General features: G+C 43.6%; 1 protein-coding gene across 1 annotated transcript in view; it reads left to right on the top strand.

Annotated features, from left to right (window-relative positions):
* The first annotated feature begins 10,593 nt into the window (after nt 1-10,593).
* The window catches only part of LOC104924657 (AT-rich interactive domain-containing protein 1B), a 168,763-nt gene continuing 159,539 nt past the window's right edge, over nt 10,594-19,817 (top strand). Inside the window, 1 exon segment of the mRNA XM_027274594.1 lies at nt 10,594-12,443. Coding sequence (XP_027130395.1) covers nt 11,175-12,443 — 1,269 coding nt within the window. The 5' untranslated portion in view covers nt 10,594-11,174.

The raw sequence follows: 19,817 nt of genomic DNA, 5'->3' as shown, positions 1-19,817 counted from the left end.
CAATCTACAAAATAAGAAAATCTATAAATGGAGGGAGATGATCAAACAAACCATTTACAAACTGTAGGAAAATTCTAATCCAGAGACCTGGAGTTGGCAGAAGAGCAGTGCAGTGGGCATGGAAATGAATTATGATATAATATATATCTCACCTTTTCTCTGGTGATATGAAAAAGCAGCTAAATTTGTGACATCCCTGCAGATAAAGTCTTAACTGGCTGTTAAAAATATAATACTCCGTCCTCTCTGTCTTTGTCCAACACAGAGACAAAACTGTGTAAAAAAATGAACCATTCTGAGACGAGACCAAGACTTTTAAGAAGTGGCCTTGAGACTGATCAGAGTACTGCAACAGTGCAGTACTGGACAAACTATGCAGTAGTGACAGTTTATGTGCTGATACTATAAGCAATAAATATATATATTATATATAATATATATATATATAATATATATTATATATATATATATATATATATATATATATATCTCTATATATTTGGCATAAAGATCAGTGTTTGAATTTTTAATTACAGGGGAACTGGTGCAAAAGAGACCTGTGACCCACGGAAGTATTCAAAATTGTGTCTTGAAATGCTAATTTCTAATGAACAATATAAGAAACACTTCAAATCAAAATGTCCTGTTGTCTGTAATTTTGCCCTGGTCAATGCGGCTGAATTTATTTTCTGTCTTGGTGACTTACATGTGTTGTCTGCAGGCCTGTGTATTAGGATTGTTTGGATTTGGTGTCAGCGACCAAAATCTTTCACTTACTTGTTACTGTTGTTCACTTTTGTACTTTTTGGTGTTAGAAACTTCTGTTGATATCTATATCAGTCTTGAAACTACGTTAAAAGACAATTGCAGACAGCTGACCAACTGCGACCAGCTCTCCAAAGCACTGTGGTGTGTTTATTACATACTGTCCTCCCTTTACCTAAAGATATCCCAGAGCTCCAGCCCCTCCCTGTCTTACCCTATTTGCCCTCTCTTAAAATCTGTGCCCGCTGACAGTCTGGCAGGTGTGCCCATACCCAGGAGACATGCCCGGTGTCACTGAGCAAAGCGGGCTCACAACGGCCGCGAAGAGAAGCAAGATGCCAGCTCGGCCACAGAATAACTTTAGCTGGGGACGGAGAAGATCCCTGATGCTGGTATGTGTGACATTAGCTGGCTGCCTTCCCTCTCCTCTCGGCTCTGCCTTCACACGGTGACTGGGTATGTGACCTGGTGTCCAACTGACATACTCCCTGGCAGGGAGTCAGAATATGAAATGATCGTATTATTCGCGTCCTACCTTTGACATTGTCTGTTGACAGATAGAGCTGCAATCTGGCACAACCCGTCCACCCAAGGCAGTGTGTCTAAACATCAAGTGAGGAAAAACCCAGGAAACCCAGCATCGGCTTGCACATGTCTCTAATGTGTTGTTGCACAGCATCACTCAAAACAATGAGTATCCAGTGTGTCTCTCTCCAGGTTCGATGCTGTGCTAATATCTTAGCTTCCACTATTGTAGTGCTGTCTCCTGGGTGTTCCTCGAGTCTTCCTGTTCTGATGAGAGCAGCTGGACACCGGGGAGTCTTCGTCTCCTTTCTCAGGCAGACTATGCAATTTAAACCTGCCTCGGGCATGTAGATATTACTCCCCGGTGAGATGGCTGAAAATTAATGGAAATTGTTTTAGAGGAATCATTATTAACATTCTCCTTTGGATGCCCTTTTGTCATCTAAGCCTTGTCGCCTCTCCTGTTTTATTCTCACGCTAATTTATGCAGCCGTTGACATTCCTGTCGGTGTGTGAATGTGCTGGGAAATGTGAATAATCACACTAATAATTAGTAATTCCTCCGTCAATTCAGTGGGCATATATTTTGGCATTAGAAGAATATCAATCATGCATTTATTATCTTATTTAGCTGTTGTTTTCCTTCTTGTCTTGACTGCCACGATTTCTGTCTTTTAGCATCCAGTATGTGATGCTTAGGATTTTTCTGCCACTGTTGAAATCTGCAGGCACCACTAATGCACAGGGAAGAATGTATTACAGTTTTTCTCCTCATGTTTCTCCCCTGGTGAAGAAGACTTGGTTGTAGTGAAGTATAACATAGCAGATATACTCATCTCTGGAACCAGGAAATCACATTCCCTCACACATACGACTCAATTTCACACCACAAGTTGGATTAAGAGGACTCTTCACTCCGGGGCTGTGCAGGAAAAAAGGGTAAATATCACCCTTGTTCCCGGTGCTGGAAAATCCGCTATTTAAATGGGGAGTAATATAACTGACATTTTCCAGTTCATTATGCAGCCCCTGACCTTCATGATGTACGACTTGGATACTTCTCTGGTAAAAGGCAAGGCCTGGTTCTCCCTAATGGGAGATGTTTGACCTTGTCAGGAACTAAGGGGGGGTCAGGAATGAAGGAGGCTGAGATGGGACACAGTGGAGGAACACCTACAACAATGACTCAACAACCAGAGTTATGTTAGCAGAGTCAGATCTGTAGTTCAGCACCAGAACTTTAAAATCCAACAATTTCTTGGCAGAAATGAGTAAATAATATATTTGCGTATTTTGGAGAGCAACAGCGCCTTTGATACATTATGTACAATTCTGATCTTCGAGGATAATCTATAGCTGTTGAATGTGTATTACATCATCTGGTGTTCAGATTTGTGTTTATCTCGGTTTGTGGCCAAACTGCTGAAGCTTATCACAGATGGATTCAACTAATCTTCAACTGGCTTTTTGCCTTCATGTCCAACTGTACTTTAAAGACTCCTCAGGATTCCAGATAAATCCATCGCACTCAGTCACCAAACGTAATAGAAAGTAATCATATCGGGAGTCTTTCACGGATTATGCTGTTTTGAATGTGATTTATAATCTCTTCCATTTGTGTGAACTACAATGATGTGCACTGGGCGCCTGGCAGAGATAATCTTATTACCCAGTTGGCTTTTGTTTTCTGCTGCCTTGCTTTTATTCTTTATTAAAACATTTTGCTGCATTAAACATGCTAATTTGTGGCTGGGCATAATTGGGGTCTTGCTTTAAAAACCTCTCCCCTGTTTGGTAGAAGATTAGGAATTTCATCTTCAGGATTATGTATAGAGTACAGTGAAAGCCCATGAAATAGTCTTGCTTTCCATTATGTTTAAAGCCACTCAAGCTTATTAATGTGAAAAGAAAATGTATTATTCGTCACATAGTACCATTGTCATATGACAAAAAGATGTCAGATGGCAGCTATTTTGATTGATGGGATTGGTTGGCTGATTAGTTCTTTTCCAATCAGTATGCTTCAGGCATCAAATTCATCAAGACAATCAGCTTTCAAACAGACAGGAAAAATCCTGGTAATTGTAGATCAGTGTATTTTCAGGATTGTTAGAAATATCCCAACATTCACTGTCAGAGCTGCAACAGCAAAGCTGTCAAATCTTCCACACTACTATAATCAGAAATGGAACCGCAGCAAACCGAGCTTTGGACACCAGAAGGGAGAATGTGAGACAGATAAAACCCAGCAGCTCACGCAGGAATCCTCACTGATCATCGGTGGCTTTTCATGAGCCTCAGATGCAGAGAGATCAGAGCTTCAATCTTACTATGAAATGATATCTCACATTGTGAAATGATTCCCAGATCTGCTTTAAAAAAAATGTCAAAGAAAGTGCAAAGAGAATATTCAGGTGTCAGTATATCTGCCTCTTTCACCTAGGGGTCTAATAAGTGATCACACAGAAAACGGGGAATCTCTCCCCTACAATGGTGAGCAACTTTTGATTTTGTGTCAAAACATATTTAAAATTTGAACAGTGCCGTCACTCCTGTGGCGTGCTGCTCTCTCCGTGGGGCTTGTCACAGGAGGCGTCACGGCATGCAGCTCCAATACACGAGGCTCCTTTCATTTTTCTGTCTGACATGTTAAGTGTGATGGTACAAAGAGGTTCCATTTTAATTGTTTGGACAGATCACTCAAGGGAAAGGGGTTTTGATTTTGGGTGTTGACAGAATAGGCACAGGCTTGCTGAGTTGCTTTGGTGTCTGTCTTAGCAATTCTGCCACTGCACTGTATTGATCGTGATAGGCTGTTTACCTCAGGCCGCACTTAAGCTAAAGGTTGTCCAACCTTTCGCAGTAGCTATTGTTTGGGGAATTAGGTTACCAGCAAGTGCTATGATGCAGGGATGACTTGTTATTGCTGTACCCTTTTGGATTTGTACGCAAAAATCCATTCAATCAAATCTTGACTGTCAATCGATTTTTATTGGATAATCTTTCGGGAAAGTTATGCAGCGAGCTTAGTGACAAACAAGCCATTGATCTGTAGGCATGGGTCAACTGTATGTGTAATATCTGTATTAAATAAGATGAATAGGCACTTGAGCTGTGCCGTGCAGGCACTTCATGAAATAGGAATATACTTGGATGAAGCTTAGTGAGTGGTGAGAAATCACCTGTTGATGGCCCATAATGTAATAGAACATTCCTTTTGAATGGGCGGGAACCATAATGTCACACAGTCCATTAATATTCTCCTGCTGTGCCCACGTCTTGGCTCTCTGCTGTGGGGGAATGATTAGGGTGACGGACGACGGGGCGATGACACAAGAAAACAACTTCCCCACCTCCCTTTTTCTCCTCGCCGCCCCAACCCCCCCTCCTTCCTTTTTGCTTCGTCTCCCCTCAACCCTTCAACACAACAGCCACAAATTACCCACTTTGCTTGCAATATTATCAGGGCTGATCGTTGGTGTCCATAATTAGAGTCTTAGTGTCGTCTAGCCTCCATTAGGGCTAACAATAGAGCCTTGGAACAAGGCCACTTTGAGCAAATAACATGTTGAGAACACTTGACTTTTGTGAAGAGATAGTGAAAAGCATCTGAGGCCATTACTGATCCAAACAGCCTTGCATAGTTCTTTGGCGATTGACTGTGAAAGGCAGACTGGAATCATCTCCATTGCAGAAAACACACACATATATATATGTACGGCCAGAGACGGGTTAGGAAACAATCACGAGCTGAAACACAGACACGTCGCGTGTCGGTGCTGAAACGAACGGTGACAGTGTTTTGCCTTTCTGTGCCTATATTCCTTTGACAGAGACACAAATACAAATATCATCAGACTGCACGCTGCAGCCTAGTGGAGCTTGTATTTCAATCACACAGCGTTAGATAGCTTGCCACTGAGTTTCCTCTCAGGCTACGGAGAGAGAGAGCACACTCTGTATTCCGAGCCCAGGCCCCGTTTGATCTCCGTCATCGCCCCTCTAAGACATCATTGTGTAACACTGTAAAAGCGGACGGCTTCATGGAGCGAAGGAAATATCAAGGAAGTTATTCATAAATATTAGATAAGATCAAAACAGCCAGTTGCTCTCAGTCTCCGAGCTCCTGGGTCAAGCCATCCACATCCCTTTGATTTTTCTTCTTCCACTCAGGCTGAGCACGGAGGATTGAGCATGCATTGAAATTGAAGCCCCCCCACCACCACCACCACCACCCCTTAAAGAGCTGGAAAACAGGAAAAACCCACAATGAGTCCAATCCTATTACTAATAAGCCGCTAATAAAGCACAAATCTACTGTTTTGTTTCATTTCTGATCAACACTTTTCATTATTCATAATTTTCTTGTTTTGATTACCGTCCCCAACGCACAGCGCACTGAACCTGAGGAGATTAATAGGCTGCATTCTCCAAACTCTTCCTCCTCTCCTCCGGAGCTGACACAAATTGGTGAAATATCACTTTGATCATGCCTCCTGAACAACAAACAAAACACAAACCTAATTAGCCTAATTCAAAATCGTTCCAAATGCCTGTGTTTTTTTATGAAAGCCTTCCTTCTCTGTGCTGTTGTTAAAGACAAAACTAAGTTGGATGGGTGTCAGTGTTTCACCTCTGCACATGTGCGTGTGTGTGTGTGTGTGTGTGTGCGCGAGTTCATAGACAACTGAGCAAATGAGTCCCCAAATGTGTCATCTGACCTTTGACCTTTCAATTGACAGAAAACAGAGGGTGCCAGTTGCTCTGATACTTCAAGATCAAGACCTCGAGACCGCTTATACCATAAAGCAGAACAAAGAAGACCTGCTTTAAGCAGACATAGAGGCTGTAGCAGGTTTTTTTTTTTTTTTTCCGATATGGTAGAGCTCGCTCCGCTCACTCCTTTGTTGACGTTAGTCATCCCATCTGGGCAGAAATGTCAAGTGGCAGGAGAATCAAAAAGCTCTCTGATTTATCGCACCACTTTAAAAATAAATTCCCCCTGTAAAGAACGGGCGTAGGATCTGCTGATGTACTAACTGCAAGCTGGATAAAAAAAAAAATCATGTCATTGGTTTTACATTTTACACGTCGGATTTTTTACTAGAGTCTCTGATCAGACTTCTATATCAACTCATGAATATGCTAAGTCCACCGTGAAATGAGCAAAGTTCTCGTCTTTTGCTGCTAGTGCCACTAATTTGCTCTAAAAGTTGATGCATCGCATCAGTTTCTGTTTGCCAATGGGGACATTTCCAAGGGCAGCAGTGCACCAAAGCTATACAGTATTTGAAGTGTTCACTTACTACGAGCAGCATGAAGTCTACCTTGCAATGCTAGCGGATTAGCTCACGTTGCCTGGCATAACATATGCAATGACTGCCGGCGAGCTCTTCCCCATTAGGTTTGCACATCAAAGGCGGCGGGAGAAGTTCTTCACAGGCAGTTAAAAGTGGGCTCAGTGTGGATCTTGTAAATACCGTCTTTGAGTCTGTGCCTCTCGGGGGACACTTCACACACTCCTCCAGTCGGGAGAACGGGAGGGAGGGAAGAAGAGGAGCAGTGACAGGCATCAGAGGGGGCGGAGGGGATGGAGGTATGGGAGGGTGGGAGGTGTTTCTAAGAGCCCGGTCCCCTGTCACCATCAGGATAGGATCTGTGGATGAAGAAAATCACTCTCCTCTACTCTCCTTTCCCCGTCTGTAGCTTGCTCTCATCCTCTTCCTCCTTCTTCACACTTCACATGATAGCTGACAGTAAAAGTAGAGCATGGCTGTTTTCCGTTTTTTTTTTTTCTTTTTTTTTTTTCTTTTGAGTCATGTTTTTTCATAACACATAAATAGAGCATGCGGCGTCCTGGGAATTCTGTGATTCTGTGTTTCAGTACACAGGCGGACACAATAGCATCCACTCTTCTCAAGTGTTGTTGAAAACATTTTATCCATCATAGCCGTTTGTAGGGGCTCTGGTGAGGCCCTTCGGCTCCTCGAGGAGGAGAAAGGAATAAGAGATGTGTTTTGTTAGCAGCCACACCAACACACACACCCCAGACACGCACATAACGTACGCTCCCAAGCCCATCGTTGCAGACTGATCAATGCAAATGCTGTTATTTACCCAAGCCTGAAATGAAAAGACTATGGATCAATTTGATGCACTTCCATAAGGTGTGTGTTCACAATGGCTGGCTGGCTTTTTTGTCTCAGCTACCCCCCCCCCCTCTTCTCCTCCTCCCTCTTCTCCTCCTCCTTAACCATCCACCCTTCATCTTAAACAAAACCCCCTCCTCCTTCAACATCACTAATGCAAAATATTCTACCATGCTCTCTTTCTCTCTCTCTCTCACGTACACAAACCATCATCCAGGCATTCTCTCCCTGCATGTTCTTTCTCTATTTTTCTTTCAAACACACCCACAGTGTGACACCGGGGCTGCATCCGTCTGAGCTTTGTGCGTGTATCTGTGTGTGTGTGTGTGTGTGTGTGTGCGCGCATACGTGTGTTTGTGTGTGTTTTGGGCTGACCCACTTTCTGTGCTTGGCCAGGCTTGTGCTGCTGCTGCTGCTGTCTGCTGTGCTGTGCTGTTCTGTGCTGTGCTGCTAGGGGGAGATCCCTGCAGACTCCCTCGGAACAGACTCCAGCTCTCTTCCTGACAGACACTCACCGTGGCATGTTCTCCCCCTGCGGATTGGAGACCTCTGCCTCTCTGTCAGTTGCGTGTGTGTGTGTGGGTGTGTGTGTGTGTGTGTGTGTTTCAGATACACCTTGATACAGACGCACGAATGAATACCCCCAAAAATGCATGCACATGCACACACAGTAACAGCATCCTCACCAGTGCACGCACACTCTCAGACACACATATGCAAAGCACATACGATCCCAGATCTGTATATTTTTAATTCCATCCACCCTCCTCCGGCTCCTCCTCCTCTCTTCCCCGTGTTTGTCTGGAGTTATTGTTTCAATCTTGCTGCATCAGGGGGCCCCTGAAGGTTATAAATTAAACATAAATGCAAATGCGCTGAGCCATTGCCCTCCTCCACCTCCCTCTTCCTGCACACACACACACACATACACACACACACACCCATCCTCGCCATTCAAACAGATCAGTGTGTCGGCGAATTAATAGGAGAACAGTGGGCTTTTTTTAATGAGCGAGAGAGGGAAATTAGAGTTGCAAAGCCACAGCACGCACACCCAGAGCTGCAGCCGAGGCAACGGCTTGAAAAGCCGGGCGCCATCATAGAATATGCTAATGCTCCAGGTCCCCACACTGTCAGCCTTAGTGTTGCTCTAGATGAGATCAGAGCTGAGGCTTTGATCTGGGACACTGATGGGAGCCAGAATCGTCATGTGCACAAAGTACAGAGAGCGGGAAGGGTGTGGATGAGGCTTGTTCTAATCAGAAAAGGTGCACACAACCAGTGATGAAGCTCGAACATGAAGAAATTCTTGATCGTTTAAGGAGATGGAGTTTTGTCTGTGCACACACACACGCACATACATGCACACACACTAACAGCAGTCACTGCCTGTCACCTACACATCCCTCTTTCTCACATACACAGAGGATGTAAATGTGATGTCTTCTCAGGGTGTCCTATAGATAAATAGCCATCTGGTCCTGTTGATGCTATAGGCTGGGCCTGAGTATACTTAATGGTGAACACCATAGAGACTTTGTAGCTGGACCATAAGAGCGTTATAGCTTTTATTCTCTGCCATATGGGCTCATAAAGGCAAATGGCTGGAAAAGGTTTCTAGGGATGTCACTCGCTTTTATTTGTCTTCAATGAGCAAGCTTCCATTTGTAAAAAAAAAAAAAAAAAAGTGGGATTAAGCCTCCTGCTGTCATGTGATGATTTTTTCATTTTCCACAGGAAGTTTCACAGAACGCATCATTAATAAATGTTTTTGCATAAAGACATACCCTCTCAGCCAGTTCTACTGAAACACAGGGTGTATTTCTTCTTGTATTTTATATACTCCTGTGTTTTTTTTAAGCTCTCACTTGTACTAACACTGTATCTCCAGCAGGGGTCTTCCCATTGTCATGGACGTGGCTTCACAGAGAATTATCTTACACTATACACAAAGTCTAAGGCAGGGTGAATTGTGCCTCCTTGTTTCACAGACATGTGTGTGTGATCTAAACCCACGTTTATGTTTGATAAATATCCTCAAGTCATCGCTACACCTATAATCATCATCACCTCCATCGCTATCATCATCTTCATCATCACATTTCTTCCCACCACCACCACCACCACCAGTCAGCATCATTATCATGACCATCCTCAGCACAACTCTCATCCCCAAATCCTTCTCTTCCCATCCCCCCCCTCGCCCCTCTCCCCCTCCCTCCACCCCTCTTTCATCCGCAGCTCCCTCTGTTGATCAAATGCATCTGATCTCATCAAAGCAGACCCTCTGCTCATTCAAGTCCCAGCAGACACCCTCAGCTTCTTTACTAAGCACTATTTTACATTCATGTTTGAATACCACTGATGGGATAGCATATCTTGTAGACTTTGGTTTTGTGTGGTCCTACATTGCAGCCTGGGGTTGATTTTTTTTCTTTTCTTCCACCCCCCCTTTTTTTAAAAAAAAAAAAAAAAGAAAATTCATTATCATTTCAGTTAGTCTCTGACAAAGTAAATCAAATAAGGAAATTAAAGAATGTAGCCTTTTATTCAAATAAGACCCTTAATGCAGAATGCCTTTAATATTCATATTACATTCCTATGGAGACTTATAATGTGTGTATAGTGTCCTAATCATACTGAATGTGATTTCTTATCTGCTTTCACACAGAATAGCCCTGTAGAATATTATATACTTTATAGTTTGTGATATTTCCATGGTTTCCTCCTTATTACATGATTGCTATGGTTCTTTGTTGAAGGGGAACATTACTCCTTCTCGGGCTGAAAAGAAGTGATTGTAGCGCGTAGGGGATGAACTCTGTAGTACAGATATTACAACATTATAGCTGCTATAAAGTGTGATTACATTCTTATTCCGATGGCAACATTATTGCGCACAGCTTGTGGTTGCGTGTCCGACTCCTGTCAGAGCTGCAGAGAACTGGCTTGAGCCGAGGGACAGAGAGGAGTGGGAAGAGGGAAAATCAGATCTGGATAACTAGCGTGGAAACTCGCTCAGGCAAACTTAACTGCTTGTGTTGTTTATTTGAACGATCCTTGTGGAGAGGACGAGTAGTGTCCGTGCGTAATGTGTAAATGCTCGATCTGGCACGGTTATTATTTGTTTGAAAATAATATTCACTTCAAACTAAGGGAATGGGGTCACTCCTGACCGTCTGAGGTGCAATTATTAAGAGAAATCTTGATATTATAATGACAATAAGAGAATGTGTGTTGTGTCAAAATGCTGTCACATCAACGTATCTCTTGTTTTATTGTACAATCAGCCCGCAGAGCATCGTGAAACACAGAAACAAAAACATGCAGCGTGCGTAATGGCTCGCTACTCCAGTCCGGATTTTCCATGTGAGGCGCGCCGGAGCCCTGGAGGTGGATAAGCTGGTAGAGCCCGCTCTCTCTCATGCCATGCTGGGCCACAAGGGCTCCGGGAGACGCTGCTACATATTACCGAGAACCGGGATGGAGGAGAGGCGGAGGGGGGAAGAAAAAAAGTTTCGTTTAAACCTGGCAGAGAAACTTTCAACATGAAGCCTCACTGACGCACCGTTTCACCACCACCACAGCAACACCAGCGCTACAACAGAGCTTGCTTTTCCACTGAATATATTTTTGACCTCCCAGCTTGTGTTTTTCTTCGCCTCTTGTATTATTTTCTGCGTGCAGGGCTGGTCGGGGCTTGCTGTCATTGCGCGCTGAGATGTTGGAGTGACCATGGCTGCGCAAGTTGCATCGGCTCCGACCAGAACTAATAATAAAAATAAGAAATTATCCAGCGGTTTGGGTCCGGAGCTCAATTCGGGGAAATCCGGAGGAGGAGGAGGAGGAGGGACCGTACAGCGGACTGGACCGATGCTGGGTGCCGGAGATGGGACTCTGAATAATGTAGACCATCACCGCCGAAACGAGCTCAACATGGTTCATTCAACTTCCACGACTCACAACGCTCCGGACGGCCACGACAAGGATGGGAATAACCTTACGTCGGCCCCGGCTTCGACTAATTCAACCACTTCCTCGATGGAAACGGGTTTGATCGCGAACCACAAGCTGAAATGTGTGGGGAGCGGAGATCCCCCTCAGTCTCAGCCGCCGTCGCAGCAGCAGCAACCGCCGCCGCAGCAGTTCGGCCAGTTTGCGCCACATCAGCAGCGACAGATTCAAAGTAACAACACCGCCAATAACAACGGCCAGGGGCCCCGTGGGGACAGAGGTATGGATCACCAACACCACGGCGGCAAAGAGAACCTGTTGGGCGGCCAGGGGGAGCCACAGCAGCAGCACATGCCAGGAAAAGGTGAGGGGGAACTCACCTGTAAACCCGCGGAGAGGATGATGGGTACCAGGTATGAACACACTAACTTGGGGCCAACTAGTAACAACTCTGAGTTTAATAACAACTATTACACTCCAAGGCCCTGTTATGAGCAACATGGCGGACAGCAGCAACAAAGCAGTGGGATGGGGATAACGCACTCCTCGGCACATAACAGCATGGAGAACTCCCACGAAGCAGGGTACCACAACAACCAGTACAATCAGTACCCGGCGTACCGGGCGGGCTATGGCGGTGGGGCCTACGGGATGATGGGCCCCTCCGGATGCCGGCAACCTGGGAACATGATGATGGGCAGCAACTCCACGGCAACCCACGGAAAGTCTCCCCTGGGAGCTACTTCGGGTGGCTTTCAGAGGTTCCCAGGACAAACTCAGCAGCAGCAGCAACAGCAGCAGCATCCCTCGGGGGCCACCCCGACCCTCAACCAACTGCTGACGTCCCCCAGCCCCATGATGCGGGGTTATGGCGGTGCTTATCAAGACTACAGCGGCTCAGCGGCGCAGCAGCAAGCCGGTATGGGCCTAGGGAAAGACGTGGGGTCTCAGTATGGAGCCACTTCGGCCCACGGCTGGGGAGGACAGCAGAGAAACCACCCTCATTCAATGAGTCCAGGCAACGGAATGCAAGGCCTCGGCAGGACGCAGGTAAGTTTTTGGAAACTTCTCAGTCAGAGGTGTGCAACAGTGAACTTAGGTTTCTCAACACTGGTGTTTCGCGCGTAATAACCAGACGTTGTTTGTATGCGTGTTGATCATAAATACAACAGAGAGTGTTGAACTTTGTTAGGTAAATTCTACAAAATTGCATGGGTTAATAATTTTTTTGTGCATTATATGTGTATAATGACTTGTGCCAACATGTTTAATATTAGATCAACCCGCTTTAACGTGACAGAAAAGGGAAGAGAGCCCATAACTCCAAAAATCATCATAATTCATGAGGCTATTTTAACGAGCCTACAATAATTAATGGTGCAAACCAGAGGATGCTTCCACCCTCACGTCTTACTAGTTCATGTTGCTGTTGTGTACTCTCCTTATTATTTAATATTTAGTTTTTATCCGGGTGCATTAAAAAGCAACATTCATGTTGTGCAGATTCACCTCTCTCTGCCGACGTGGTGTCAGACACGTTGCGAAACGCCCTGTTTAGAGGACGTGTTGTGTTTGAGGCGGCCGTCGAACAAAGTAAAATACACCTATAGAAAATGCACATGCACCACATAACCACAGTTGTGTAGTATTTATCACCTCTTGGCGTTTAAATGATTTGAAGAACAAACGCACAGCGCGGCCGTGCAAAAGACCGTCCTGTCCTTCTCCGTGCGCTCCATGTCGAGCCGGAGCGCGACTGTGCGCCGCGTTTATTCCCGTGCAGCTCTCCTCTCACAATTTGAATAGTGGAGGTAAACTGGATAAAAGCTATCCGTACTCCCAGCTCACAGTTGACACCCAGTCTGCCATCTGATTGGCTCCCTGTGGCCCCGCTGGGCAGACCGCACTCCAAAAAAAAAAAAAAAAAAAAAAAAAAGGATTCTTGCAGGGATCCGTGGCCATGGCGCTGTGGTGATGCTGCATTCACGTCTTATGGGAATACTCCAGACTTGGAGGCCGTCCAACGCAATAATTGAAGTTTTATGAAGGTTTAGGCTGCTCCTGATAATTATTCTCATAATTTTTCCACACTGAACAGACCCTGCAATGTCAGCTCAAAATGACAAAGGAAATAGATAATGTCTTTCCATGTAGAGTGAGTTATAATCACAAAGTACTTGTTATATGTTGAGGGTTGTCCAGTTCTTTGTTCTGTTTGATATAAATGTATCAGTTCCCACAGAATTTACACACGTTTATCTTCATCAAACACTTTTTCAGAACCACATTTTTACACAACAACCCCTGCAAGCTGACTTCTGTTGTCCGCTGCTGCAGCTGAGGGTTGATGGCCTTGCTCGAGGGCACCTCAGCGGTAACAGCTGAGGAAAAGGAAGAAAGTGTCACTAATTGTTCAAGTCCTCCCCGTCCCCCCCCTTCTGTTTTTGGGACGACTGCACTCAAGTGTGTCCTGGGTCGTACCCGGTACCTTGTGCTGAAACACTGATGTGTAAACAGCACGCAGACCTACAGCCAGGGGAGGAAGGAGCTGCGAGTTCAAAACTCTGCCCCGAGACAACACAGTGTTTCTTCAGAAAAGCCATTACTCTGTGGTTGTTTCTCATGCACTGAATTATTCGCACTGCTGGATGGCACATCTGGACGACTGGAGGGCGAGGTGGTTGAGCATTAGCTTATACTGTCTGCCTCTCACAAAACAAAAGCAGTTCATTAGCCTACATTGTTTCAATCAGAGGCAATTTGCGTTGGATGCTGGGGGAGTTAAGTGAATGTTTTAGCGTGGGAGGGATTGCTGTGGTATTGATTGTATCAAATTATGCACTGATAAGATGGTCACTAGAAACCATAACAATAATGTGCAGATTTGGTATTAAGAAACAATCTATGAGAGAAAAACTTGAAATGAAACTCAGATAGTATGTCATCTAGCATGAGCCATATTCTGTACTATTCATATTCAGTTTTTTTTTTTCCCCAACAAACGAGTCCCTAAACAAATCTTGCATTTAGCCTTTTTTAACTGCAATTTTTCTCTTTCAGTTTTCACTTCGGGAGTAAATGCATGTGCTTCTGTGTTTTTTCTCGACTCTATCAACATTTCAGCAGCAGTATATTCACGCTACAAAAGCCCTATGTTTAATTCATATTTGGAGCAGCAGCACTGCTCTCCCGTGCACTGACAGGCTGTGTGAGAAAGGCGAGCAGTGTAGTGCATAATGCTGCCTCCAAATTGGCCCCGTGATATGACTTGTGCTTCACTTCAGAGTGCGTTTGGTCGGAGCACGCCTCTGTCACCTGTTGGCACAGTTTCCCCTCTTTCAAATTCAATTTCCCTCCCCACTGCCTCTCTTCAGGAGCAAGTAGTGAGCGAAACGAGTGCATCTCATTTACACCGCTGTACCCCCCCAGCCCCCCCAACAACCACCACATCACTTGTCTGGCCACTCACCAAAATGAAGACAGAGCCGCGCCACTGTTTGTGTGTTCGTGTTGTGTATGTGCACGCATAAAAGAAACGAGAGATATGCTATTCAAACTGGGGAAAGTGCTGTCTCATCAAAATGACATTGTCCTAGTTTTTTAAATTACTGTGGCCTATTTGATTGAGGAAGAAGAAAACAATATTCAGTGCCTGAATGTCTGACTGAGCATTAGCTGCTTTAAAATCAGGCCTTTTCCCTGCTTATGTAAAGTGTGTTCCTATAGCGGTAAAATGACAGTATGTGTTGCAATACTAATGACTTATTTAGGTTTACATCAAAATGAAACAGCATTTTTTGTCTCAGCCTATATGTGTAACAGGGATCTGTCTGTTATTCACTAATCAGAACACACACAACACACACAGAGAACAATAAAAGTAATTAGTAGATAATAATGAAGGCCTAGCAAGTTGGAAATAGTGTTGTTGCTTGGATAATTACAGCAGGAACTCATTTACAATCTGACCCAATAAAACAAAAAGGGATATCTACAGTTCTCACAGATTTATCACCATTATGCTCAGTGTTTTTTTGCTTTTGTTTGATTTTTTTTATTTATTTTTTTTTAAGAATTGAAATCAAAGCTCAGTAGTTCTACATATTAAAGACCAGACCCAATCCCATCCTTGGTAATGTGCTTACCTTGAAATGATTTCTGCTCGCAGTGCTCTCCAGTGCATACTGTTTACATTTCTCTCTTATGAATTATTAGTGTGATACGAACAAAGACTTTATAATAGGAGCAATGCATCAATGTCACATTGTATTATGCGGCTATCTCAGGGAGCCTTGTGCATAGTGATGGGGCCTGACTGTGGCTGCTGGAATTTAATTTATGGTACATGTTCTGCATCGGACGGACAGCCCATGGGGTCCGGTCAGGAAATGGGCATGCCGGTGTGTACGTGTGTGTGTGTGTTTGGGTGCTTCTTTTTATTCCGGGCTGTGTCTTTTAGATTTTATTGTTTATGTGTGTCCTTGAGTGTGTGTCTCTTTTCTCTGTCTCTCTGTTTGCGTGTGTGCAGGCAGCAGAATGCTAAAGCCCCTTCGTCAGCACTAAGCAGTCCAACCTCAACCCCATCCCTCTCCCAATGTCTCTCTATCACTCTCTCTCTCTCTCGCTCTCTCGTTCTCTGCCCCTCCCGTCAGTCGTTTTGTTTACGTTGTTTCTGTTGTGTCTGTTTTGGCCAGCGAGTGCTATGCTGATTAGCAACAGTAGAGGGAAATTTTAATTTGCTCTGTTGTATCCGATAAGGGCCCTGTGCAGAGTTTTTCATCTTCCTTGGATGAAACACAGACGCTGCTCAGGTAATTGGCAGGCTGGGGTTAACCCTGGTCTGCATGCAGCTTCCACAAAACGGCAATTAATTCAGATTTTTAAAAACAATTATACAAATAAAAAAAAATTAAAAATAACAGCTGTCCAGTTGCTTCACTGAACATAAACGTATACATTATTTGCTAATAATTGTAGTTTTAAAAATGTTTTTGTCTGGCCACACTATGCACTCACAACATCCCCTGGAGTCAAAGGTTGATGTGAAAACGCCCTGAAGAAAGAATTTAATTACTGTGAGCGAGCGTTGATTTGGTGTCAGCTGTTTTTCAGCTCTGTCTTATCCAAACTGCCGGTGTCAGGAGGGAGCAGAAAAATCAAAACGAAAGCAATTTTTGGATAGAAAGTTAATTGTGCGTAAGGGAGAATTTGACTTTTCTGTGTGGACAAAGTAGTCCAAGGCTTTTTTTTTTTTTTTTGTTTTTTCTTGACTTAATCTGATAGTCATTTTAATTTCATTTCTCAAACTTATTTAGTCTGTGTCAGCAGTGTTGGATTCGACCCTGTATGAAAACTACATCCGTCCTCTGCTATTGTGGGATTTGTAGGATTTATCACAGGTCTTGCACGGGGTTAGATACAGCTATAGATGGATAATGGACCTTTTCAATGTCACAGCAAATGCATTTCAAATTACTGTTGGCTCTCGTTCTCTCAGCTGAGTTAAAGTGAATAAACAGGCTTCTTTAATTTTGCACACAGATACAAGCTATGCAGCCTGAACACTGAATCAAAGAAAAACTCTTGTCAGTATTATAATAATCATGTAATCACAACTTGTGCGTGGGCATAATAATGACATTTTGGTGAGTTCTGGTATTTGTTATTATTTATCTAACCAATGCTTTCCTACTGCTATTCATCACAGAAGCAAGTATAATTTCATCAGTTTCAGGTTGTTATTTTTTGTGTGATAATTGATTCAATGATAATTTGTCTTTCCTGTTTCAATAGGTCATGATTTGCATAAACCTGCTAGCATTGAGAATGAGCGTCTGGTCTTCTCTGCGTAAACAGAGTATAGGAAGTCCAGAGATGTGGAAATGTAGGCGATATTTGAAGTGAGTCACATGGAGCGCTGCTGACTTCTGAGGAATGGGCCTGGCCGAGTTCACAGAGACAGTGAGAGAGACAGACAGAGAGAGAGAGAGAATCAGTAACTGAACTCTGGCAAATGTCAGCATAGCTAAAATCCTCTCCCTCTGGATCTCACCCCGCTTCGGCCTCGTGAACGATGCAGAGAAAAAGAAGTATTTATGAGTTGTTAGCCTCTCTCGCACACACAGATATATATTGGGATTCCTCCTGTTCAGTAGTATGTGTGTGTGTGTGTGTGTGGCTGGCAGGGCGCCAGGTCTTATGGCAGTGGGTGCTGCGGTGGCCCCCCCCCACCCACACCCACACCCCACCCCCACCCGCCACCACCCTGACCTTCACATATGCTAATTAGCCACGTGGAGCTGCTGAAAGGAAGGACCCCCCTCCTCTCCCTCTATCCCAGAGGACGGCTGATCTCTCTCTTTTTTTTTTTTTTTACATTCTTGCTTTCTTTCTTTCTTTCTTTCTTTCTTCTCTTGTTTGTATTTACCCAGTGAATGTACGGCAGTTCAATCATATTTTTATACTTACTAAACAGATCTCCAGAATTTCACGGCCGTTTCTTTTTTGTTCTGTGATTTCTCTCTAAATATGATCTCTTCTCTTTTATCTGCCTCGTGTCCCTGGCTCTCAGTAGCTTGCTTGGTCCCCAAGAGACCAGCAGTCAGTTCAGAGGTATTTAGACAGCAAGCGTATCCTATTGAATATTTATACACTATACTGAGTAGATCTGTGGGACTCTTCTGAAACATTGTTCTGCTCATAGAGGCTTCCACCTCTTTCTCTTCTATCTGGACAACAGATGAGGAAATTGGAAACATATGCGCCAGTCTCTCTAGAGATGAGCAATTTTTGTGATTGCAGCAATTAATGCAATTAATTGAAACAGTCAGCAGGGCATTTTTTTTTAAAGATCCAACCAAACTCCTAGCATCTCCTCCCTTTTTGTAAATAGAGCTAATGGTATGATAGTTCAGCTGAACAAAAGGAAAAGAGAGGAGGGTAATTGGCAGATTATCCTGGGAGTTGTTCTTATTTATACTTTGAGAATGAAAAAGATTTTTGGTACACATGAGTTTAAATTAAAATATATATATACTGTATTATTAGAATTAATTTTACCTTGAGGTTTGAGTTTAGCCTACTGACCAAAAGCATATTTGTGGTGGTCGAGGTGAAATCAGAAAAAATGATTCTCAGCTTTTTCTTGTTTTGTAAAGGCAGATTTTTCTTTTTGAGTTCTGCTTGAAAAACACATTTATTTAAAAAATATTAAAATAATTAAAAACAATGTGAATCATCAACGTACTGATTGTCACATAAAGTAATACGATGTGACTCAGGTAGACATACTTATGCTTTGGTATGACTTGAGTATCTTTTTTTTAATTGATTGTTTTTACGATGTTGCTGAAGAACATTTAACACTGAATTAAAGTGCTGCATAACCTTACATTAAAATGTAAATTAATGTTCACATAGAAACATGCGTGTAATGTGCGTGTAATTCGCGTGTGTGTGTGTGACTCGTATGAACTTCCAACTGCCACCAGCTCCTTCTCTTCCCAGCCTGTGAGAAAATCATCATCACCAACATCATCATCATCATCATGATCACCGTCATCCATCACTTTACACATCAAAGCCCCTGCACTGCTCTCTGTTTCCAGACTGTAGACTGTGCACTTCAGTCACACGTCTTGCTGTTCGGTTTGAGTTGATCCTAATCAGTGCTGGCACAGTGGGACCATTTGCTCAACTAAAAAAAAAAATATAATAAAATAAAAATACAACCATAGGAGCAAGGAGCTGTCTGGTGTTTGTGAAGCACAGAAGGACAAAAATAGAAAAATGATAGGACACGGACGACGCACAAAGTTTTTGTTGATGAGTTTTGTCTTTTACTTCAGGGTCGTTTTCTTTTTCTCTCCGAGTTCCACTTTATTTTTCTTTTCTTTTTTTTTTCTGTGTCACACACATATGCACTTATGTCTGTATACCTCTCTGTCTTTTGAGCTGGTCAACCATGTATTTTCCCAGCCACAACATGTTCCTTTCATCTTTTCCCTTTTCTACCAAACCTAAGATTGTCCATGTGGCCTTGTACGGCCCACTGTGTGTGTGTGTGTGTGTGTGTGTGGGTGGTGTGTGACTGAACAGAGCTAGTGTGCGGATATAGTGGTGATTTATAGACACCGCTCACAACAGGACACTCATGGTCACTCCTGGCTGAACGCTGCCTAATTTAGATCAATTTTATCTCAGCCATTTAGGAAGCAACTTCACACCACATCCTCTTCCACATGTGACATAAGTGGACACAGACGCGCATATTTGACACTGCTCACTGGAGATATAGTATGTGGGAGAAGATGTTATGTTAGAAATGTGAATGTTATGTGTTGGAGCAGGTGTGGAATACAGATATTTAGTGTTGGTATTTCTCTCATTTTCATGCATTGTGCACCTCTCTGATACGGCCAGACT

The sequence above is a fragment of the Larimichthys crocea genome, chromosome XXIV (assembly GCF_000972845.2).
Source record: "Larimichthys crocea isolate SSNF chromosome XXIV, L_crocea_2.0, whole genome shotgun sequence".
NCBI lineage: Eukaryota > Metazoa > Chordata > Actinopteri > Sciaenidae > Larimichthys > Larimichthys crocea.
The sequence above is the reverse complement of the archived record's forward strand: the minus strand, read 5'-3'. Positions and strand labels throughout refer to the sequence as shown.